The 24,956-nt window shown below is 41.0% G+C and overlaps 1 protein-coding gene across 3 annotated transcripts in view; it reads left to right on the top strand.

Moving 5' to 3' along the window:
* The first annotated feature begins 1,699 nt into the window (after positions 1–1,699).
* tll1 (tolloid-like 1) overlaps positions 1,700–24,956 on the top strand; it is a 60,686-nt gene continuing 37,429 nt past the window's right edge. For 2 of the 3 annotated variants that reach the window (XM_037765344.1, XM_037765343.1), the window contains exons 1-2: positions 1,702–2,411; positions 5,284–5,775. In XM_037765344.1, the coding sequence (XP_037621272.1) occupies positions 5,595–5,775 (181 nt within the window). In that variant the 5' untranslated portion in view covers positions 1,702–2,411; positions 5,284–5,594. Of the gene's footprint in view, positions 2,412–5,283; positions 5,776–24,956 lie in introns of all 3 variants that reach the window. The other variant, XM_037765345.1, reaches the window with a different exon arrangement.

The raw sequence follows: 24,956 nt of genomic DNA, 5'->3' as shown, positions 1-24,956 counted from the left end.
CAGCATTTATAAAACAAATAAAAGAAAAAAGAAGGACCAATTAAAGAGACAATAAATGTGAAATTAAAATGTAAAATGAGAACCGGCAAGTATCACGTTATTCAAAGGTTTCAATATTGTGGGCACAAAAGACCTATTAAATGTTTTTACGGAGTGTCGTTGCATCTGTAAGCAGTCACTCAACACAACTAAAAACTCAAAACAAGGGATGACCATCTAACTTCAGTATGGTTTGAACTCTCCTCCAAACCCTTTTCTAATGAATCAGAAGTCGAACCAATAACAGAACAAGCCATTTTAATAAACTTGCTAATTCTTATCATTGGCTATAACGCTATTACCCTAATTTACAGCATAATGCAAATCCCTGGCCACAAAACACTGTTTTATTAGGCAAAGACAAATGACGTCCTGCCGACAGGGACGTCCGCTCTCATTCCCAGGGCGTTAAACACCGACACTTTGTCGTGGCCGTCGGAGTGTGATACCGTCGCACAAGGCACCCTTTAGCATCTGTATGAGATTCACCAGGCTTTCCATTAACTAAAATGTAAACCCATCAGTCGCAACAGTAAACACTCAAAGAAAGTGCACCGGGAGTGTGGTGTAGTTAAAAGGTCGAGAAGACACCCCGAGTGGGTGAGGGTAGGGGTCGGAGGGGTCCAACAAACACAAGGCTTTCATCCAGGAGACCGCTGTTTGTATCCCCTGTGGTTAGTTTCACTTTCATGTTAAAATCCGCTGTTCGTTCATGTCCCGTGGTCATAACGTTGTCTCATTTTCACTTTACAAATGTAGCAGTTATAAGCTCAAATTGTTTTTTCCTAAACCTAACTAAGTAGTTTTGTTCCCAAAACCTAAAGTGCAGCCAAGGGGCGTGACAAAGCGGCAGTATGTGACGAGTTAGAATGAGAACGTGTTGGGACGTGTTGAGAAAACGCTTTTATGTGTCGCTTTAGGGTGTGGACAAACAATGTCCTTTAAGTATGTTATTGTAATAACTTTGACGATCCTCTGAGTTGTTATGCTCTGATGCGCCACAATCAGGTCAAATGTTTATTTTGTGCAATACTTTGATTTATAACCAAATATCTGCAGAACTAGCACATCTTAGCATGCTAGCCTGCTAAATTAAAGGAACAGTGTGTAACATTTCAGGGGATCTATTTAGAGAAATGGAATATAAAATTCTGATTTATGTTGTATGTTTTCGTACAATCAACTGAAACTAAGAGTCGTTGTGTTTTCATTAGCTTAGAATGAGCCCTTCATATCTACATAGGGATCGGGTCCTCTTCACGAAGTCTGTCATGTTGCTCCGCCATGTTTCTACAGTAGCCCAGAACGGACAAACCAAACACTGGCTCTAGAGAGAGCCTTTCACGTTTTTACGTTACCTGAAAGCCGTTCTCCATTCTCAATTGTGAAACTGCGGTAACGTGAGCCGCAGAGTGCAAAACCGTGGTACCACCCACCTCCGTCTGACTTCCGTTGCTCTTAAAGTAGCGTTATTATGGTAAGGATGGCTGCTGAGCGAGGCGAACGGTGTTACCACGGTGTACCACTGTACACTGTACCTTTGAGATGGTAAATGGACTTGCATATATACAGTGCTTTTCTAGTCTTCTGACCACTCAAAGCGCTGTACACTACATGTCAGTATTCACCAATTCACACACACATTCATACACTGATGGCAGAGGCTGCTAAGGTGCCAACTTTGCCCATCAGGATCTAATCTAAATACTCATTCACACATTGCTTCGGGATCAATTGTCATGCTCAATGACACATCGAAATGTGACCCGGAGCAGCCGGGGATCGAACCACCGACCTTCTGACTGCTCTACCCTCTGAGCCACAGCCGCCCAACATAGTAAACATTATCTGCTGCTATGTCTTGCTAAAAACACTGCATTAGCATGTTTTGACCAGGTAAATTTCACATCAATATGATCTTCCAGTTATTATTTTTGGTTAATTGAATCGGTGAAGCTTCCACCTTTTTATGAAGGTCAATAATCAGCTTCACTTTATTACCTATCTAGGGGACAAAAATCAGGAGTGTGTTGGCCTACACTAACTAAACTCCGCGTGTGTGTGTGTGTGTGTGTGAGAGTGTGTGTGTGCAGCCTCCAGGGGATTTGTGTGCATGCCTTTGGGGCGTGTGTAGTGGACAGCTTGCGGCTGGATTGATAGAGTGACGTCAGCGCGTCGCTACCTCTCCCGAGGGCAGGATTAGTCTGGAGCAGCAGAGGCAGCAGCGCTCCGGTAATCTCCCGGTAATCAATGGGGCACGTTCGGAACCGCCGGTACCGAGTGATACCGAGAGGCCCACCTGAGACTGCTGACATTTGACTCCTGCATTTGAGGCATGATGGGTCGCCTCCAAACCGACGCGCCTCGGACAGGTACGTGAACGCAGCAGGTAAGCTGTGGAGACGCGTCAGGGTGAACTCTACTCAGGAGGATTTACCTTGGCAAGGTGTTCACAGGCTGCACACACAGTCTGTCAACAACTGCTGCTGTTTTATTTTTACTGCTCGTGTCTGCTCGTGTGTGTGAGATTATGGGGCTATTTGTTGACAACTTTACAGACAGTCCTGTGCAACATTTTTGTGAAAAGACTTAAAGGTTCTAGATTCTAGATTCTAGATTCAACATTCTAGATTCAAGATTCAGCATTCTAGAATCAAGATTCAACATTCTAGATTCAAGATGTTTATTGTCAAGCCGGTTATACAGATACAAACGTGTGTAATACTTTTTGCTGGGAAGCTCCATTCAAATAATAAGTTATATTACATTTACATTACAATTATAAAAGGAAATACTTCCAAGTTTAACTGATGGTGGTAAATGTTTTTTTTCACAATTTAATATATAATATAGTATTAAACTTGTGTTTGGTTTCACACACGTAAACACACAGGTTCATTCAGTGATGGAGGATCGTGAACCCACTTGAACTTGGTTCATCTGTTGTTGACTGGCCTACAAAGGTTAGGTTTATGACAGATTAGAGAAGACATCATAGCTGAATGACAGACTGATAGCTGTACATGTAAGCAGGTCTATCTACCTATCTATCTATCTATCTATCTATCTATCTATCTGATTGTAATCTCCATTATTTGGCATCTATCTATCTGATTTTGCTGAATTTACAGACAAAAACCAAACATTAAAGGTCCCATATTGTAAAAAGTGCAATTTTCAGGTCTTTTACGTTATAAAGCAGATTTAAGTCCTAAATAAATACTGTTAAACTATCAAAACGCTCAATATACAGAGAAATACACACAGCCCGTATTCAGAAATTGCGCGTTTGAAACAAGCCGTTAGGATTTCTGTCCATTGGTGATGTCACGAATATACAATATTTTTAGACCATTACGCAGTTTTAAACGTAAACATTCTAAATGTGACCCAGTTTATTTCCTGTTTCAGTGTACTTAAATAACATCAGCTGACAGGAAGTAAACATGGACCCAAACTGTTGCCTAGCAACGCAATTCCGTTGCAATTCCGGTGAACTGCACTAAAACGGAGTGTTTCAGACAGAGGGTAAATACAGGCATATTCAGGCAGACTGTATGAGGAAAATAAAGTTTTTTTTTTAACATTACAGCATGTAAACATGTTCTTGTAGAAACACAAAATACAAGTATGAAACTGAAAATGAGCATCATATGGGACCTTTAACAAAATACATAATTAGAAATAAAACTCAAAATCAGTGCTGATTTCAAGTAATTGTTTAATTTTTTTGATTTTGGGATGGAAGAACAGTCTCCAAACACTTGGGGGTAATGTAAGTAGTGTTTATTTCATAATGATAAAAGCGTATTTTGGGCACCACACTGTATATGCCATGCTACTGCAGAAAAGCATCTCGATCGACCGCTGGTAGACAGACAGGTGGTGTTCAACGTGTAGAGGCGCGGCAGTTTTACGCACAAGACCCAATTAAGCTTAATTGTTTTCAATTGCAATTAATCTATAACCTTAGATCTTTTCCCATTTCGCTCTTTCAAGTACAGATAATGAGGAGACGAGAGGAAGGACATTGCTTGTCATGATCATAAAGGCGACCTATAGCCTGTATATACCTCTCGGGGCATTTATGGTTTGGTTGTCACCTACTTGGCACCTGCCTCTGAAGAACCAGATAGCACTCATTAGGCACCGAGTCTATAAAGGGCTGATGGATACTAAAAACCCACAGGCCAGTTTGTATCCACCGTGTTACTTTTACCACTACCGGTTTTTACTGTAACTTCTCTGTAGCCTATTTATACAGATGCGTGTGAGTCAAAGGTCCAATAACCACTGACGCACTTTACACTTTACTTTACACTATACATCCTATATACCACTTTATAGACTGCACATATGTACATACTACATTTATTTATTGACGGACTGTACTCACTATGTTCACCCATTCACTCTGTATCTTTTATATCTCTATTATTGTTTTTATAATTTTTGTATACCTTTGCCTCTCCTGTGTTTCACTCTGTTTGCTGATGTTGCTGCTTTGACACCTGAATTTCCCTCCGGGGATTAATAAAGGTTCATCTTATCTTATCTTATCTTATCTTATCTAATCTTATCTTATCTTATCTTAAAGATCAGTGCGCTGAGATGATAAGTTTATTTATTACAGTGGGTTATTATCCAAATAAATGCGCTTTTTTCTGCTTAGTGTGTGTGTGTGTGTGTTTGTGTGTGTGGGAGTGAGAAAGAGTCTTTGCACATGAAAACGGCAGCAAATGCTCAGTGAATAGCGACAAAAGAAGACAAAAGAAAGTTTTGGTTCTGCACCACTTGGGTCGAACAGTGCAGGTATTTGGCTGTGTGTGTGTGTGTTTGTGTTTGTGTGTGTTTGTGTGTGTCTGTGTTTGTGTGTGTGTTTGAGTGTGTGTGTGTGTGTGTGTGTGTGTGTGTGTGCGTGTGTTTCTGTTTGAGTGCGTGTGTCTGCGTGTGTGTGTGTGTGTTTGTCAGTGTGTGTGTGTGTGCGATGACTCGGGTTGAGAGAGACAGTACCGGACACGAGAGAGAGAGAGAGAGAGAGAGAGAGAGAGAGAGAGAGAGAGAGAGAGAGAGAGAGAGAGAGATATTGCTCTAGGAGTGAGAGACAGTCAGTGCTGGTTGAGAAATCTGCGAGGCGGATGTTTCTTGTGAGCAGCAGACACACACACATCTGTGCGTCTTTGCGCTCAGAGATCATCCACTCCTCATCACATCAACGTCTTTCTCTCGTTTTTCTCTCCACAGCAGCCTCACCTGCTTTGCCACAGCGGAGGACAGCGGAGCTCCTCAGCGGACACTTTGCTGACAGACAGACACCTCAGAGTACTTTCACCATGGAGGAGAGCCGGCCAGAGTAACTTCTTCCAGCAGCAGCAGCCTCCTCTACAGTATATCCACCACCAGCCTGTCAGAGAGGAGAGAGTGCTTCATTCACAATGACCCGTTAGATTCCTGCAGCCGGTGCTTTCTCTGGAGAGCAGATTGACCATCTCCTAACAGCAGGAGGAGACGAGCAGAGAGGCCTTTTATATTGGTTTTCTTTCTTCAGTCTTCAGATGGACCGAGTGCCCTCGGCTCTGGCCGCTAAGATGCGCTGGATCACGCTGCTGCTCGCCGGCTTGACTTTCTGGGGCAAAGTGACTATTTGTAACTGTTTCGACTACGAGGAGCCAGACTATGATTACTATGAAGAGGAGAGAGCGGAGACCATTGACTACAAAGACCCGTGCAAAGCCGGTGAGTCCTGCATTTTTACTCAGTTTCAGTTTGTAATCATAAAAAATAACATGAGAATTAGCTGGTTTTTACGCGTCTGGTCGTCTGGTGATCCAACATCTGGAGCGCGCTGGCTCTGAGGTGGCACGTGTAATAAGTGTGTATGAGATGACAGTGTGTGTGCATGTGTGTGCATGCATGTGTATTTGTGTGCACACTGTTCCAGATGCCCCCTTTTCCTCACGATTCATAATATATTCGGTTATGATCCCTCCGGTGGTGCCACGTGCAGCCCGTGTCCTCCTCAAATACACGCGCACACATACATTCAGTGCGCGCATCACCTGTAGGCAGGATGATTTTGGTCGTGGTTGTTGTGAGTGAAGTGTTGGTGCTGCATATAGAAATGGACATTGCTGTGCATGCGCATCCAAGTGCGTGTCCGTGTGTGTTTGCGCGTGCGTCCAGATGTTAAATCAACCATCAAGGAAGATGAGAAACAGCTGGACTCAACTGTACCAAAACACGCGCTGATGCACGCTCACTCACTCTCTCTCTCTTTCACACACACACACACACACACACACACGCGTGCGTACACTCACTGTGATAAAATGTGTGTTGGACCTTTAATGAGTCTGGGAGCTGCTGTGGAACAACAGTGGAACCAGGTTTGGTCTCATATTATAGACTGTATGTGTATGTATATAATGAAAGAAAGAGCATTTATACAAATAGATCATTAATTCATTTCTCTATTGTGTCAACTGATTTAAAGCAGGGTTTATACATTAGAAATGTAAGTTTTTCCTCAATATGTTATAGGTCTTTTATAGGTGTGTTTATGTGTGTCATGTGTGGTGTCTTTTGGTGCTCCACCCAAATGAACTCATGTTGTCGACGCAAAGCTGGATATTCACTTAAGATTTTATGCAGTCCCTGTTTGGAACTAAGCTTTCCCTTCTGTCTTTCACTACATTGTCTTGTACATGCAGCCCATGTACTTATCGTAGTCTTCATTATTCAGACATTTGTATTAAATATGATACCTGAGTTTCAGTAATGATACCAATACGGTATTTTTTCCCAAATATTATTGATCACTACCTTTACATCCTTTTTCATTTAATAAAATATGCTACAATACACATAAACTGTCATACAACTTGGCCTAAAAACATAGTTTAGAATTACAAATAAGTGTTTTGATTTCCAGATGTAGGAAATGTATGATGAAAGAATAAGTAAACAAGACTAAAATCCTCAACAAGCAGGTATGGAGGCTCACTCTCCAGCCCTAAATCTGCCTTCATCTTGCACTTACAGTATAGTTCTTGTGTGTTAGGTGTACAGACGTGTGTCAGAGTTGCAACAATTAATCGATTAGTTGTCAACTATTAAATTAATCGCCAACTATTTTGATAATTGATTATCAGTTTAAGTAATTTTTCCATTCCAGCTTCTTAAATGTGAATATTTTCTGGTTTCTTTGAGTTATGGACAAAACAAGACATTTGAGGACGTCATCTTGGGCTTTGGGAAACACTGATTGAACATTTTTCACCATTTTCTGACATTTTATAGACCAAAAAAGTAAATAGATCAATCAAGAAAATAATCAACAGATTAATCGACAATGAAAATAATCGTTAGTTGCAGCCCTACAATGTTTTTTAAATATTAAGAACACTCTGTATACCATCTCCATTGTCCAGACCATTTAGGAAGCTCATTGACCAGTAAGGATTATTGTTGCCGTCCTGCAGTACCAGCATCATTACTACAGAGCAGGTGGAGGAATCTGAACCTCCTTGTCCTGTTGCAGGGGAGATGTTGCTGTGTTGCATCTTGTTTAGGTTACAACTGTCTGGTGTGTGTGTACCTGCAGATGTGTTTGTTTACACGTATATGTACATATGAGTTTTAATGGAATTTTTGAGGCCTTAATGTTGTCTGTGATGACACGTTGGACTGATAAGAACTCCACCCAGAAATCTGAGCGTCCAAACGCTGACCAACACACATTCCTCACATACCAGATACACAAACCTGACAACCCTGGACACTGGCCAGTGTGTGTGTGTGTGTGTGTGTGTGTGTGTGTGTGTTTTTATGTGCATGTTACACTGATCTCTGTGTGGGTGATTTTATGTTGATACTGCAATCCCATGACTTTGTGGTTTTTAGTTATGCTGAGACCTGCCATGTGTGTGTGTGTTTGGATTGAAGCCCGGCAGGTTACAGGGAGACAGTCAGTCTACATGAGTTTGAGTAACTGAGCGACTCTTGTAGGTTAAAATAACTGGGTGAGAAAACACAGGCAGTGTTTTTATTTGCTGGAAATATCGGTGTACATAAAGAATGTATTCATCCTTACATGCTTAGATTTCTCACAGCACACATGAATATCCCGTTTCCCCTAAACTTCTCCATAATTGATACCTGTTTGTTTCTTCCTATAAAATCATGTGTACATGTTTTACCAAACCTTTAATTTTTTATGTTATTTTTCAGGCATTGTTTGCCTTCATTAGATAACAGCAGAGAGCAACTAATAACGCAGGGAAAGTGAGGTTAGGGGGGTAAGATGCGGCAGAGGTCCCTGTCTGGGAACATCATATTCACATACGTTGGCCTCGCTTCATTCGTGCTAATTCATGCCAGACTGCTGGAGTGCAGTCCTTGTTTCTACAAGGAAGAAGAAGCAGACAGTAGTTACCGCACGGGAGCAAAGCAATTTAGTGCTGTGGATTGGGCTGACAGCAAAACGTATTTTAGCCACCTAAAAAAAAGGGCCACCTAAAAAAAAGTCAATGTCCATTTAAATGTACACTATATTTAGAATATTTTCACTACTGTATCTTGCTGTAAGACAGCCCTTTCCGATGGGGAACTGCACTGAAAGTGAAACTTATCTATGCTTTCCTCAAAGCCAGCAGATCAGTTTGCACAAACAGTATAGATACGTTTCACTTTCAGTTCAGATCCCCATCGGAAAAATATTCTAAATATAGCGTACACTAACTGATATGGATTTTTTTTAGGTGGGCCTTTCTTTTTGGTGGCTAAAATATGTTTCGCTGCCGGCCCCGTCCACAGCAGTACATTGTTTTGCCATAGACGCAGTTTGAACTTTATGGTTGGGGGTTCACAAAAAAAAAATCTAGAGGGAATGTAATGTGTACAACACAGAGAGGTACATTGTGTCCTAAGTGGATGTGACATGAGTGAGCGTCAGCGACAAAATCAGTTTGATTGCATTGTTTTCTACTTCAATATCCCAACTGGCCGCTGCGCAACGCAGCCCTGCGCAGTGTTTGGAGCTGAACTTTTTCCCTGTTTCTATTTATTCCTGTAGTTTGCTTTGAAAGTGCAGCAAGGAAGAGGAACGGCTCATTTATGAAGTTGGAATGAGGAGCTAACTGTACGATACCTCCTCATTTCATTACAAACACCTAAATAAGGTGGCAGCTGGCTGGAGGGAGATCGCCTGAAAGTCATTTTCAGTAAATGTCACAATATTAAAAGAGTGTTTTCTGATTAAAAAGTACAAACGTCGGAAGATAGCAAGTACTACTCACCCATCTTTTAAGCGTCTCCAGTCTAATATAGAGTGCATAGCTGATATGTACGTGGTTTGTTTACATGACGTAATGTAGTGCTTGCTGTTAGTACACTGTGTCTCTCTCTCTGCAGCCGAGTTCTCTGCCATCATTATGGTTGTTGTTGAATTATTCCTCGTTCAGCTTGACCTAACATTACATGTCATTTTTAATTAATGAAAGTGACATTGTGTGACTCCCGTCATTCGGTGCATTCAGACAGGCAGACAGCCGAAGAAGTGCTGTATTTATACATATATAAATCAATGTGCATCTTCTCTCGAAAATCTAAATACATACACAGATATGCACACACAAAGTGAGCACCAGTCAGAGTCTACACATGTGCATGCATGCACATAAATCACAAGTTTACAGTGTCTTTTTTGCATATTCATCCATAAATTGAAAAAATAATTAACAGATTAATCGATAATGAAGACAATGGTTAGCTGCATCTCTAGTGTGGACCCATTTTGTTGTCAGTGTGTAAAGAGTTGGTGGCTGTGTGTTTCTGCTCGTAAGAAGTGGAAGCGCGGCTCATTCCAGGCCTGACCCTGTGGCATCGGTCTGAGTGGTTGGTATTCCGCCTCCTGTTTTTGCTGGGAAAACACAAGGGGAATATTTGGCTGTCTGCTTATCTCCTCCGAGTCCCGCGCTGGTAGACAGGAGAACACACACTTCCAGGCCTTTGTGAAGTGATTTCCCTACGCGAACACACACATGCACACTGACGCACACACTCGATACACACACACGCAGAGCTCCCTCCATTCACCCGCGCTTATCTCTTCCTGGTTGTCTGCATCCTGCTACTCAGCTGGAGATGACACACACACGCGCACGCACGCACACACTCGTATGGACGCGCATGAGCTCTTACGCTCACTCAAGAGTCATTCATGCTTCCTTCCAAATCACTGTTCTCATAAAAAAGCTCACACAAACGGAGTGAAAGCTAAACAAACCACGATGTCCGAGTGAAGCTGCGGGTCATTGCTTCAGGAGTGACCCAAGAGACCGACGGCCTGTTCTTCAAATACAATAGTGGTGTATCACAGGAGTGTGCAACGGTTTAGTACAATACATAATGTACATGTTCTCACGGGCGTACATCTCTGATGTTACAGTACAGGAATTACAATAAGAGCTCAAGCTGCAACAAAGGTGGAAACAAAACAAAAGTAAATGCCAAAAGAAAATTGCATTATGATTTCACAGAAAACTTTAAAATGGAGAATATTGGTTTTGTTTTCTTCATTTTGCACAATCTGCCATTAGAAGCAACAGCAATGATGCAGCTTGACTGCAATAGTTTCCCCAAATCCCGGAGTGAGGATTTATTCTTTTCTCGTCTCCACGAGGGGATCAGAGGGCCGAGTCAGGTGATTTAGTGTCGATTTAGTGTCGAGTTTATGAGCACTTAAGTAACATGAATAGTTACATCACCGTTTCCATGTGGAGCTTGAACCAGGACTTTCCACTTGAGGGACGATCTCCACCCTGCTGCCTACATGAAGTGGTTCATGTTGGCTGCCGAGCGGACTGGGTTTAGATGCAGTGCTCATGTTATACATGATATCACTGTTGTCTTTTTTTCTTTTTACAGGTGTACATGTTGGTAATTAAGTTGATTCCAGTAACTCACAGAGTTACGTAAGAGTGATTTCTATCCAAACGTTTTCAGTGTAGTCGCTGTTCTTCCATTGGAGTTGCTCCAACCTTTTGTAGGGTCTGGGGCGCTCCACTCTGAGCACGTTTCAAAGTCACTGTCATGTTGGGTCATTATAGTTTGATAAATACATGAATGCCTTTGGTTGTTTGTGTGTCAGAAAACTTTGTACTGCACCATCTTTAGTTTGTGCAAACTGTGTAAAAGTATGTTGTAAAAGATTGATTGCAAAGGGATTTTTTTCTTTTTTTGAATTGCTGCTCTGTGTTTATTCACCACAAACAGCCAATTTAATGCCGTTAGCTAGCTAGCAGGGCGGATGTGGCTCAGAGGTAGAGCAATCGAAAGGTCGGCAGTTCGATCCCCCTGGTCCACATGTTGAAGTGTCCTGGGGCAAGATACTTAACCCTAAATTGCTCCCGAAGGCTGTGCCATCGGTGTGAATGAGTATTTAGATTAGATCCTGATGGGCAGGTTGGCACCTTGCGTGACAGCCTCTGCCATCAGTGTGTGAATGTGTGTGTGAATGTGTGTACGAATGGGTAAATGCTGACATGTAGTGTAAAGCGCTTTGAGTGGTCGAAAGGCTAGAAAGGCGCTATATAAATGCAAGTCCATAACATATGCACTGACTTTGTGTGTGGGATGTGAGTGTGTTACAGGTCTTCATGATACAAAACAGATATGCTTGATATAAACTGCAGAAAGAAAAAAGAAACCTGATCCAAAAAGGACCAGAGGACAGTTAGTACTGGTCCAAATGGCAGTCTACCTGAACGCACCCAAATAGAGAGACATACGCAGTGCTTGGAGTGGACCGGTACTCACCGGTACACAGTACCAGCACTTCTACATTTTATACTGTGGCGTTCCGTGACTTTTTCTTGTGCACACAAGCTCCCGGTACTCTTTTCTGCCCTCTCCATATTAGGCTCTCTGGGCGATTCATAATGAATTAATTAGAATTAATAGTATGACGCAGTGCCAACATTTTTGCTGTATGAATATCAAAACAATGTGGAGAGCATCTGGATGAGCTGACGCACGGCAAGGGGGAAGTGGTGGTGAGAACGAGGGTGCTGTAATTTATCAATACAATATTCAAATCCTTTTTGTAAAACAATTAACAGTTTTTAGGCTATTTGTGAACAAATATAATGAAACATTTAAAAGCTGTATGGGTTATAGCGGCTTCGTAGTGGGCCAATCACATGTCCCATTAAATCAAACAACGCTTGCGGTGATTGGCTGCGAGCAAAACCATACAAATAGTCATTTTTTTCTAGATCTGGGTACAAAAAGGATCGAATGCAGGTATCATTTGATTGGAGAAAATTAAATACTACTTGGTACTGGTTTATTTCGGTCGAGTCCGATCTCAAAACTTACCAGGAACTCCTTTTCCAGACCCTCTCTGTCTCTGTACATTCATGAAGTCGCATGTAACCACAGGATTAAATGCAAATTGTGAATAATTTTCAACTTGCATGAACACATCTTTGTCTCAGCTCAAGCTGCCAAGAGTGAATCTGTGTCTGTTTACATCGACGTATGTCTTTCAAGTGACGATAAGCTTGCACTGCCTCAAAAATGTGCTTTGAATTCAACTTAAGTCCAAAAAGGAAATCAAAAGTCCATTTAGATTCTGCAATATACGATTGTATGTATTTTATTATGCGTTTTTTTGGCTGTGATCTGGTGTCCATTCACAAAAGTTAATGGCTGTGGGACATATTGCCTATGGGCTACAGATAATTTTACAACTGAAAAGCAACTGAAGGAAAGCTGTGACAAAACAACACTTAACCAGTATTTCGTTCTTTTCTGTATTCCGGTGGCTTTTTATTGACAGTGGGTGTTCACATAGCTGTTCTTATACAAGTTTAACAAACACTTATGTATTCTGTGAGTGCATCAGGTGTATCTTAAACAGCTGAATGTGTGTGTGTGCCCATTCCCATGTATACTGTATGTGTGCTTTTGAGTTTTTCAGTCAGAGAGTGAAGCCCACCATGTCGTGACAGTGAGCTGCAGCTACTGTTCACCCCTTCCCCCATTCCTCAGTAGGAAGGAAACTAGAGCAATGTGTGTGTTTGACACTGAGGCTGCGTTGTGTGTGTGTGTGTGGGTGTGAGCAAGAGGACGGGCGGTCTCACTCATATTATATTAAACAGGATTTTCCCGAGCAGAGTGCTCCTGCCACTGAGCTTCCGAAGTCTTCTTCAGGATTCCCGCCTCAGCACAAACTCGCCGAGAGCCGACTGTTTGTTTTGGAGCGTCATTGTTCCGGAGCTGCAGAAGCCATGAGTCAGCTCCGCCGTCACTTTGCCCACCTGCCACGCATTGCTCAATTATTAAATGTCTGGCTGCTTTTATGTCACCTAGCTTTTCCTGATGGTATTTATAGCAGCAAAATCATTCGCATACACACATGATTGGCTGAGGAAAAGCCGCCTTGTCCTTACAGTCAAACTCTTATTTTCTCACACGTTTCGGATATTGTAGGAATCCAGCTGTGGCCACAGTTGCAGCCTCCCTGCACCACATGATGCACAGCTACCAAGGTCCGCTAGGTTGTACTGTGCCTTACTGTGGTCACTGTACAAAAGACCGTACTGCATGTGCAGTTATCTAGAAGTGCTAAGTCAAGGGCAACTGGACCTGAAAGTTACTAAATGTGGGATTGGGAGCATTTCTATTGCCTTTCAACAGCTCTTAACGTGGCAATGGTGAGCCGCGGCTCGCATCTAACGGTGCTAACAACGGCGAAAGTGCTGACAGAGCCAACAGTGTTTACCTGAGGGGGAACCGGAGGGTGGGCGCTACACCTCCGCAATGCCGCCGTCAGTCGTAGCAGTGTTATCAGCTGTAACCGCCATATGAGTGCAGTGCAGAGCAGCGGCTGTGAACTAGCCAGTGGGGCACGCTCACATGCGCAAACATGCACTAAAAGCACGCGCAGCCAATGTCAAGAAGCTTGGATTACAATACACACAAAGGGAGAGTGACTTCATTCTCTGCTCAGGATGCCATTACTCCTCTATGTCTTTACATAGCATATAGTTATTTGCTGCTGTATTAATGCTCTGGATATTGAATTTAGCACCTTAAAGACGTTTCTACTAGTTCATACTGGGTGTTGGGGAGTCCAAGGCATTTAACCTCTGTAGTTATGTTTAGAGTCTCATGGTTGAAGGCAAAACACCTTCAAGAACCTATAGTGAGTCCAGTTGCCCTTGACTTAGCACACCTGGATAAACCATGACCTGGATGACTGTGAATCTTCACAGTTACATGCAGAGTTGATGCACAGCAACCAAACAATGGCTGGAGCAGTGTTAGCCGCATTGTATTACACTGCTGGCCATAATATTGCAGGTTATTACAGTTTACAGAAATGCTTACAAATGGGTAAACTGCCTACTTTTTCCTTTTAGCATAGCTTTATCTATTTCTATATTTTATCAAAAAGCGCAAGAATCAGGCAATAGCTCAGATTGGCTGGAATTCTGTTGAGGAGTTTCCAACTTTTGGCTTCGGACAGCACTATCCATTCTTCCTGTGTGTAGCCCGTCTTCCTCACCCAATTCACAAAGTAGCTCTCACATTGCCACAAGGTTTTTACATTGTCATTTGAGACATTGTTATTGTAGAAATATTGATTCTAGCCTCTTTAATAAACTTTCCAACACTTCTGGACTTGAATATTAGCCAGCTCTCGGATTTCATCAAGCCCCCAGGAAGAGCTCCGGGCATTTAAGCAAATTTTCGTAATGGCCAACCGTGGAATTACAACTTCCTGGTCCGTCACGTGAGGCCATTGGGCCCAAAAAGAAATTTTCCCATAGCCTTACATTGGGAAAGAGACGTCTGTAACTCAGCGGATAATTTTTTTTAGGTAAATCAACTTCCCAGTTTGAACACTTGAATAGTCCTTATTTAAATCATTAGGTCCTACAAGTTTTAAAATGCACTAATAGCCGAATCCAGAGTTATTTTCGTGCTGCTGTTCATGTGACTGAGCCCCAGACTGAGGGGCTGGGAGGCGGGGTTAAAGGAAACGCTACTGCGCCTGCTCTATGGGCCCAATGGATGAGGAAGATCGCTGGATGATCTGGGTACTTTATCACTCGGCAGTCGAGCCATTTTATCTTCATGCGCCACTGAGCAACTCTCATAGGAATGAATGGGAGCCCGCCTCCAACGCTGTATATAGTTCTCTTTATAGATCCATGGATTTCATGTCTTAACCTGACTTTTTCATTGCAATCTGTCTACAAAACTCATTGCTCTTAGTAATTGTACTGAAATCAATGGTACATGAAACCTCAGAGAAATGAGTCAATTAGTTCAGTCTGATTAGTGAAGCTATGCAGTCGCACATGATGTACAGACTGAAAGACATGCAGAGCAGGACTATCTACCATCATCATAAAAAATAACATTTCTCTCTGTATATCTTTCATTTGACCTTCTATCATGTGAGAGCCTGTTGCCCGCCGGGCCCCTGGGTGCACATCCAGGACACCCTGATGGTTAAACCGAGCCATGATCATGTCCCGTCACAATGTCTGGCCAAACCGAGGACCTGCAGGAGAGGAATCTCAGTGTCACAATAATGTGATTAGGAGGTTACACCATCTCTCTCTCTTTCTCTGTGTGTGTCATATCGTATTATGTTATTTTGTCTCATACCAATCATTTCTTTGCCTGTTATTTCCTTTAGTTTATTTGGTGGAGTGCTCTTTAAGTTCGTGGTCTTTTGAAAGTTGCAGATTTACTGAATATTATAATTATCTACATTTTAAAGGAACAGTGTGTAGCATTTAGAGGGATGTATTGGCAGAAATGGTGTTTAGTGTATAATCACCTGGTTCTCTTCACGGAGCCGGACGTCATGTTTCTACAGTAGCCCAGAACGGACAAACCAAACACTGGCTCTAGATATGGCCATTCACGTTTTCACGTTTTCGCATCGGCCACTGTAGTTCTCCTACACACTTCGCACACAGGAGGAGTTTCAGTTGGTTGCAATCTACAACCTCACTGCTAGATGCCGCATAAATCCTACGCACTGCACCTTTACATTCAGTTACAGTACATTGCAACAACCAACTGTTTTTGCAAAGTAACTCAATAACCTTTTTATTTTAAATAATCTTCTCTTTTACTTTTCTTTTGGTTTTAACTCAAGTAATTGTAATTTGACTGTGATTTCAGGATTATATTTTGGTGTGGTCTCCACCACCGGCACTTGTGTTATTTAGTACAACAGCACACACAGTTGGATTCATGGTAATTTATGTTAAAAATAAAAAGATAAATAGTTATTAAACAGGAACTGGCAGCCTGACAGTGTTTCCCTGTTAATTTGATTTGTTTATGATCAGTCTGACCTTTATTTCCGGGTCGTTTCAGATGTCCAGTTGTTCGACTCACTCCTCATCTAACTGTCTTTAGCTGCGTTTATGCTTAAAGAAACTATCCTATCCTCATCTGTAGACAAACATACACACATGCACACACACCGCGCTGGAGGTAAACAGTGATGTGTCAGTGTGTAACTGGGTCGTTGTCAGCGTCTGGGACTCTATGATTATTTCATTTAATGTCAGAGAGGTCGAGATTATCCCTCTTCTCTCTTTTTCTGTCTCTCTCTCTGTAACGCACATGCTTGCAGGAGGGTGGGGGTGTGAACTTTTTGAACTTGGGCTGAGCTTCTACATTTTTCCTTTTTTTTCTCTCTAAAAAGCACATTTTTGACCGATGACATTACAGACTCCAGCATCTCTTCACATTGCAACACCTTACATTTGCCAAGGGGCACATTGTTATTCCATTTTAAACACTCATAAAGAAACTATAAATTATAATCTCATTTTAAAGTGCTACTTAAAGTGATGCTTTGTAGTTTGCTCCACAGTGGAGGCTGTGGTTAGCTTGGTTTTAAAGTAGTAATGGACTCCAACAGTGGCGAGATTCAAAAAAGTAAGGAAGGGTGTGCAGGGTTGGGGTAGTCGATCTGACTTTAATGCAGGAGACCGGCGTCTTTCCCTAACCTTAACCATGTCTTAACCACAGTATATTTGCCGTAACCATGATCTTTCCCAAACTTTAAACCTACTGTAGTTACCATGCACGGGTTTTGTAGAAAGTGAGAAATTGAAAACTGTTGGTATAGAGTGTAAAAACAACAACAACAACAACAAAAACGGTATTTTTGCAGAATTGTCCAATAGTGTATATCCATTTCTTCATTTTATTTTATTATCCATTTCTCTCTACTGTCTATCTGTATACTCAGTGTGTTTCAAACAGTTATAATTTTGCCAAAACATGACAATTTACAGTGCATCCATTTCAATCCTCCTGAACACCCATGCAGTCATTGGCTCCTCAGCCTTATGCTGCACTTTCTATTAGGGCTGGGACGATACACCTATCTCCTGATTTGATACTATCATTGGGTGCCGAATCGATTTGTATTGCGATTTTTAGATATTGCAGTTCTACAAGTATATTATGATTTATTGCGATTTTTGTTAACTTATTTAACACTAGACCATGGGAAAAAGTTGAATAATACACTTCCAGGGACATTTAATTTGAAAAATGTCTTATTAATACATTACAATTTTGATTTTCAGCATGTCTGTAGTCAGAGATGTCCTGAAGTCAAATATATCAGTCATTGTCAGGTATAATTTATTATTTCCCTCACAAATTAGTGGTATTTTCTTTTTAATTTATAAGGGACATGTAATGTTTTATACTTTTGGTGAATACATTCCAGTCAATCTTATTTACATATATGTATTTTGTTTTTACAGTTCCCTTTGTTAACACCTTATTTTGAAAACCAGACACGTGTATACTTCCGCTAACTTCGCAAAGTCCATCGCTAGCTCTCCCGTCAGCTCCGTTCTCTTTATACATCCATGGTCAGCTCCATCGGGGCCATTTGAATGTGTGTAACATAAATGTCAGTATATGCAGCTTAGCCATGATGTCTAGCTCTGCTTTTCCTGGTAAGGTGTGGAACCCAAAGTGTTTCCATACTTTACTGTATGTGTAGTGTTTACCAAGTCATATCTACGTGGAACCTATGCTGTTTTGTCCTTTCCGTTGCGGCCAGCTGCGGTTTGTTTTGGTTGACGGATTTGGAACAGATATGACGTCACGTTACTCAGACTACAACAATAAAAGCAGTAACTTCCAGCGATCTCCGCATAGACTCAAATGAAGCAAATAAATCGATTCTGGCATTAAAAAATGTATTTCAATAATCAATCTATAATTAGTTTAATGCAAATTTACTGTCATACTGTTAGTGAAGGTAAATGAAAGTGAATGACGGTAGAATCTGGTATTTTGTTTATAGAGGAAGTAATTGTTTAAGTGACATACCCAGTAGTCAGTCAGGTCAATGAATGAGTTTCAGGCAGGTTTTTCAGGCTAGCCAATGAGGGAGCTCGGACAGGCAGTGGATTATCATTTCGATAAATCTGGGAAATGTCCAAGAATACTGAAAAAGGTAAAAATTTCTTAGAGTCTAAGGTGAAGTTTTTAGATGTCTTGTTTTGTCTAACCAACGGTCCAAAACAACTTGACGAATGATTAACTGATTGTCAGAATAGTAACCAATTCATTTCAATTAATCGACTAATCATTCCTACTTGACAGGTGTCATGTGTAAGGATTGAGACATTAGTAGTATACTGGATTTTGCTCTATTCTGACAAAAATATGACCGTTTGGAACATACTACTACCCATACGTACATGCTACAGGAGAGGTTTGGGAAGTGTCTATGGACGTTGTAATACTTGATTTCCAAACTTGTCAGTTGTAAAAGCTGTGCATCCAATCTGACCTCAACTTCCATTCGATGTAAACTACAAACTATTAATAGCCACCTTTCCATTTTACAGGCGTTGACTGAATTATGGAAATTTTGGATGGAGAAGTATCACTGTAATGGCCCACTCAGCTGAGTAGTATGTTGTGTTTATTGTTGTGCTGCAGTTTTTGTAACCTTGCCATTTTCAACACCGTCAGCGTACAGTGAACTCGAACTGCTGCACCTGTTGTTGCTCACAAAGGGTTAACGTGGATCAAGCGGCTTGCACAACAATTACTTTTGGAGAAAATCCCCAAACAGGGCAGAGATAATCTCTTTTTAATATCGCAGTACGTTCACTGTCAGTCACAGTTATATACGGTATAATAATATCGCACAAGTAGAAGGGCTCATACACATGCACATGTTCACACACACGCACACACATCTTAGCCCTCCTACAGTGTGACCTTATATTTGCTTAATGAGGAGCTTAGTGAGATGTGTGTGTGTGTGTGTGTGTGTGTGTGTGTGTGTTTGTGTTAGATACACCGCAGTGAGTACAGCATGAGTGCATAACTCAGCAGTGCATAATTCTCTACTGTATTGTACTGTAGTAAAATGTCAAAAGAACAGATAAATCTCTTATAACAAACAATATGAGAAACTGGTCCTAAAAAGTATTGACACTAACTGATATTGTGTGTGTGTGTGTGTATATATATCTATTTATATATATATATAAATAGATATATATATACACCGATCAGCCATAACATTATGACAGCATGGGCACCCTGACCGGTCTGCGGCTACGCAACCCCATACGCAACAAACTGCGATGCACTTGTGTTCTGACACCTTTCTATCGGAACCAGCATTAATTTGTTCCGCAATTTGAGCTCCAGTAGCTCTTCTATTGGATCGGACAACACGGGCCAGCCTTCGCTTCCCACGTCGCTCCACATAATCAATGTTTTTCCCTTCATCTGTCAGTGGTCTTAATGTTATGGCTGATCGGTGTATATATATTAGCCTTTGTGCTGCTGGGTTAGCTCGCTGAGTAGTGGTTCTCATTCGTTCTTTGGCTCAGTGGGTGTGTGCTCATGAATGAGTTCACTTTTGGACTTCGCTGTCGGCCTATTTGTCCATGTTTTCGTCCATTTTTTTGTTTTTGTGTTTTTTATTGTACGAGCTGTTGTTTGTGTTTTGAGTTGTCTGGGTTTACACGGGTAAGAGGTTTTTAAATTATGGAGGTTGCTGGTGTTGCATTGGCTCATGTGTTCGCCCAATCACCATACACTTACCGTGTCATTCACGGTTCCTATTGTGCTGGAGAGCACGTACTCTGAAATAGGAGCTAAAAAAGTCTCTCAAGAACTACGATCGTTCTTGTGATGCTGACACAATAAAAAGGCGTGAAAAAGTTCCTTCGGTCCGAAAACGCCTACGGTTGTAGGTTTTTGACGTTTGTTAACAGGCTGCAGAGTAAACTTGCAGAAAGCCGACATCAGTCCCGTCTGCCTGAGAAGTTGATCAATACAACACAAACCGATCTGCTCGCTCTCCAAACAGCCACCATGGTGGGAGCTGCTGGATGCCTGTGAGGGAAGTCTGCCTCTCACTTTGTGTTTGGTGCATTATTCCTGTGTGTGTGTGTGTGTGTGTGTGTGTCCCTGTGTGTGTGTTTGCTGCAGTGCCCCTGCTGAAGGGCGAACAGTAAGGCCCTGGTCAGCATGATGTAGGTCTCCTGGGACTTCCTGGGGTTTTTGGATCAATACTTTTCCTCCTGCATCTCCCTGCCTCACTGTCCTCACCCCTCCTCACCCACTGGCTTGACTTTGTGCTATTTATGGTATCTCTATGGATTAACAAGACCCCAACAATCAATGGGCCAAACTTACTATCACTGTACTCTCCCTCCTCTTCTCACTTTGTGTCTCTGCTTGTGTCAGCTCCTTTTCTCTATAAAACTTTTAGTCCTTGTAGTTTCTCTTGTCCTGAAATATCCGAAACTACTAGGAGTGTAATGTCCCACAAATAGAAACAGAAGCCTGGGGAATATCATTTCTAATGCAGGTGCAATGTGATGCGGACTATGTTTATTTGAGAATTCACACAGATGATGACCTTTTGCTGGTGAAGTGTGAGTTTCTTTAGGTGTTGAGTGGATTTTATTTTTGCACCCATTTGGTAGTTTTTTATGGCTCACTATGACACCACTTTGGCAGCGTTTACAGTAGACGGGAGTGTCAGTAGAAATTGTGTCGCCTGCAGTGCAATTTGTACCAGCGCCTGTTCCGACCACATCTCAGCTCAAGTGCTGGTGTAATTGTGTTATTTTTGTGGCTTTATATGGCAAAGTCACACCAACATCAAGCCCTTCAGAACCAAATAAACCTCTTTTATAGATGTTGAGTTTGGCTGCTTTACTTTTAAATCAGTGACTCACTAAATGCAGCCTTTTAAGTTAAAAAAGCACGCAAGGGAAATATATTTTATTGCAGTACAAAGTTTGCTACATCTGCACACTTCATTATGGCACAGATAACTGTTTTCCAGCTGTAGCGACATTACAAGTCAAACACAAAAGGACAAGAGCTGATGTGATTGGTTGTGAGTCCTATTACAACATTTTGTTCTAATCAAACCACTGTTACAGCTGCATCTGTACCAGCTGTCTGATGGTATACTTGCTTATGATCAGTCATGGTCAAGTATGTCAACACCTGTGTGTAGTTGCACTCTGATTCAGAGAAACAGGACACTGAAGATACAGTATAATTAATTAATGATGACGAGGGCTGTCAAAAGTTAACGTGATAACCCGTTAACACATTTGTTTTAACTCCACTGATTTCTTTAACGCATTAACACAACTTGTGATTTCTAGGTTGTAGCGGGCTCAGTTTTAAAGCTAGAAGGAAGAAACTGGTATCATATGAAACTAGAAAAGGAATCTATTGGTTCCAACCATGCCATACTATCTTGTCACGAAGGAGGCTAAATAACACTCCAAACTTACAGTAAACTAAATTCATTCATTTTAACACCATTCATTTCTTTAACACATTAACGCAACTTGCGATTTTGAGGTTGTAGCAGGCTCAGTCTTAAAGCATGTTATGTCATACTAGCTTGTCGGGAAGAACGCTAAATAACGCTCCAAATTATGCCAAATTTTGGCAAGGAAAAACTTTTCAATGGACCTCTCACCTCAAGATATGTGAATGAAAATGGGTTCAATGGGTACCCACGAGTCTCCCCTTTACAGACATGCCCACTTTATGATAATCAAATGCAGTTTTGGGCAAGTCATAGTCAAGTCAGCACACTGACAGCTGTTGTTGCCTGTTTGGCTGCAGTTTGCCATGTTATGATTTGAGCATATTTTTATGCTAAACGCAGTACCTGTGAGGGTTTCTGGACAATATTTGTCATTGTTTTGTGTTGTTAATTGATTTCCAATAATAAATATATACAAACATTTGCATAAAGCAGCATATTGCCCCCTCCCATGTTGATAAGAGTATTAAATACTTGACAAATCTCCCTTTAAGGTACATTTTGAACAGATAAAAAAATGTATGATTAATTTGCGATTAATCACAATTAAATATTTTAATCGATTGACAGTCCTGATAATGACAAAACACTCATTTTGAATGGCATCATCTGATTTATAGAGTGACAGAAAAATTAATCAGCTACTATTGCCATAACCAATAATTGTTAAAGTCATTTTTCAAGCAAAAATGCCAAACATGTCACGGTTCCAGCTTCTCAAATAAGAGGATTTGATGCTTTTATTAGTCTTGAATTATAGTAAACTGAATATTTTGGGGGATTAGATTAAGAGTTAGAGTAATCTATTATATAGTTTTGTCTATAAAAATAGATTCATGATATGTAATAGTAAATACATATAATGCAGGAGTTAATAATAAATACTTTACAGCAGCTCTATATCCTTTAGATCAGACGTTGTCCTCATATCCATCTAACCAACATATACCTCCATTCACCAGCACATACTCCCAGTCTGTATCTGATATCATGATTTGTAAACCATCTGTGGTCATTGTGGTTTTTCTCCTCACTTCAACAATAGCTCGAAGTCAAGCACAATGGCACCCTGACCCCCCATTTCCTTTAGTGGCAATCCTGATTAGCTAAGTGACAAGCTTCTCCCGTGCCATTGTTAATGTATTAGTGTCTTGAGTCCCTGTGGAGGGCAGCAACTCCGCTCAGCTAATCATTTAGCGATGGTTATCATCTACTTGTTCATTGTTAGAGGCTGGGAGATGTACTGTAGATATGGAAGGAGAGGGAGGGAAGAAAGAAAGAAACTGATTGTAAGGAGCCACAAAAGGATGAGGGAGGATGGGGATTGAAGCAGGAGCGATGAGGAAGGAAAGGAAGGTCTTAAGGAGTAAGATGATGAAGAGAAGCTGGCAGATGAGGCACGCTGTGGGAACAGGAGGGACTTGTGCAGGAGGGAAAAATGTTTGTTATGACCGGTATATACACACACCACCACAAACAGATGGAATAATGTAATTTAATGCTCGAAACTGGAAACATTGCGTTACACACACAGTTTTTAGATTTTTGTTTTGGGAATTTTGCCTTTATCTGAGCCAAAATTTTAACCAAAGAGATTCAGCTTTATTGTCATTATATAATACATGAAATTAAATGCAGTTGTACCCCCCTCCACACTAAACACACGGGAAATGTATAAACACATATTGAAATAAGTAGATTAGAATAGAATAAAACAAATATTTTACATATTTTCATACATGTAAAATATGTGCAATGTAATATGCAAGTTATTGTGCAAAAAAGACTTTAGGTAGTAGTGAGAATGAGGGTAGTGCAAAGGTAATGGTGTGGTAATGTTTAAAAAAAGACCAGCGTAATAGAATAAAGTAAAAAGCTCCAGGAACTATTAAAACCAGAAGAGCTTAACTCAGGAACTAACTAGATGCGACAAGTCCCTTTTGTGCGTTCCTGTTCAGGCAAATTAAACCGATGACGGATCGTAAATTGATGGCAGCGTTTGAAATTCAATTTTCACACATAAACACTTTCGTGCTTTACTGACAAGATATTCATTACCTACATTTCGAAATAAAGACACTGTAGTTTGTTTATTTAAACAACACTGAATGATACAACATTTTACAAAGAAAATTGTGTGTTTAAACTGGTTTCTGCTTGCTGTTGATTTTGTCCACAGTGCAAACTAGGGATGCAAAACCGAAATGTAAAAAAAGGAACTGTTCAGTGACTGTACAAACCAAACCGTGGGCTTGTTGAACCGTTGCACCACTATTAAATACAGGCCTGCTAATTATTTGATGAGGTGCCAGAAACATAGAAGAGGCAATTATCTGGACATAGGCCTACTGAACCATTAAGTAGCCTGCTTTATTTCATGTAAAATGACTTCATATAATATAGAAATATAATTTATTACTATCAATCTATCTATCTATTTATACATTTTGGAGTTAAAACACATTGGAAATGTTTTTTTTTCCTCTCCCTAATGTGCAAAACAAACCAAATCGTGGGCTCGTTGAACTGTTGCACACAAACTACAGCATGATCGCACAGTAGTGCGTACACATTAAAGGATAGGTTCACATGTTTCTACATAAAGTATGCCTTCAAACAAAACTGACATGCCCGTTAAATTCTGCTGACGTTAATACGGGGCTCCGGCAGTCTTGTAGTCAATTCAAGTGGGTATCTTCCAAATGTTTTTGGTACAAAATTCTCTCCGTGTGTTTCCACAGACAGATAACATCGCCTCGCTGAGTTGCAGCGGAGGGATAGTCACAAAAAGAGTGAATTTCTTCTTAAAAAAGGCTATAATTGTTGAAAATACCTGCTTGTTTTGCCTAACCGCTGATGCATCATATTAGCTTTGGCTGACCATAAACATGCACGTTAGGAAGGGATCGATTCACAGCCAGTGAAGAGGAAGAATGATTACGACGACCGATAACCGTTTCAATGTACATGTGGAAGCGTGAGTATTGTTTTAGGACAGATTTGATGAAATGTGAACCTATCC

This window comes from Sebastes umbrosus, chromosome 3 (genome assembly GCF_015220745.1).
Source record: "Sebastes umbrosus isolate fSebUmb1 chromosome 3, fSebUmb1.pri, whole genome shotgun sequence".
Taxonomy (NCBI): Eukaryota; Metazoa; Chordata; class Actinopteri; order Perciformes; family Sebastidae; genus Sebastes; species Sebastes umbrosus.
Note: the sequence above shows the minus strand (reverse complement) of the source record. Positions and strands in the feature narration are given on the sequence as shown.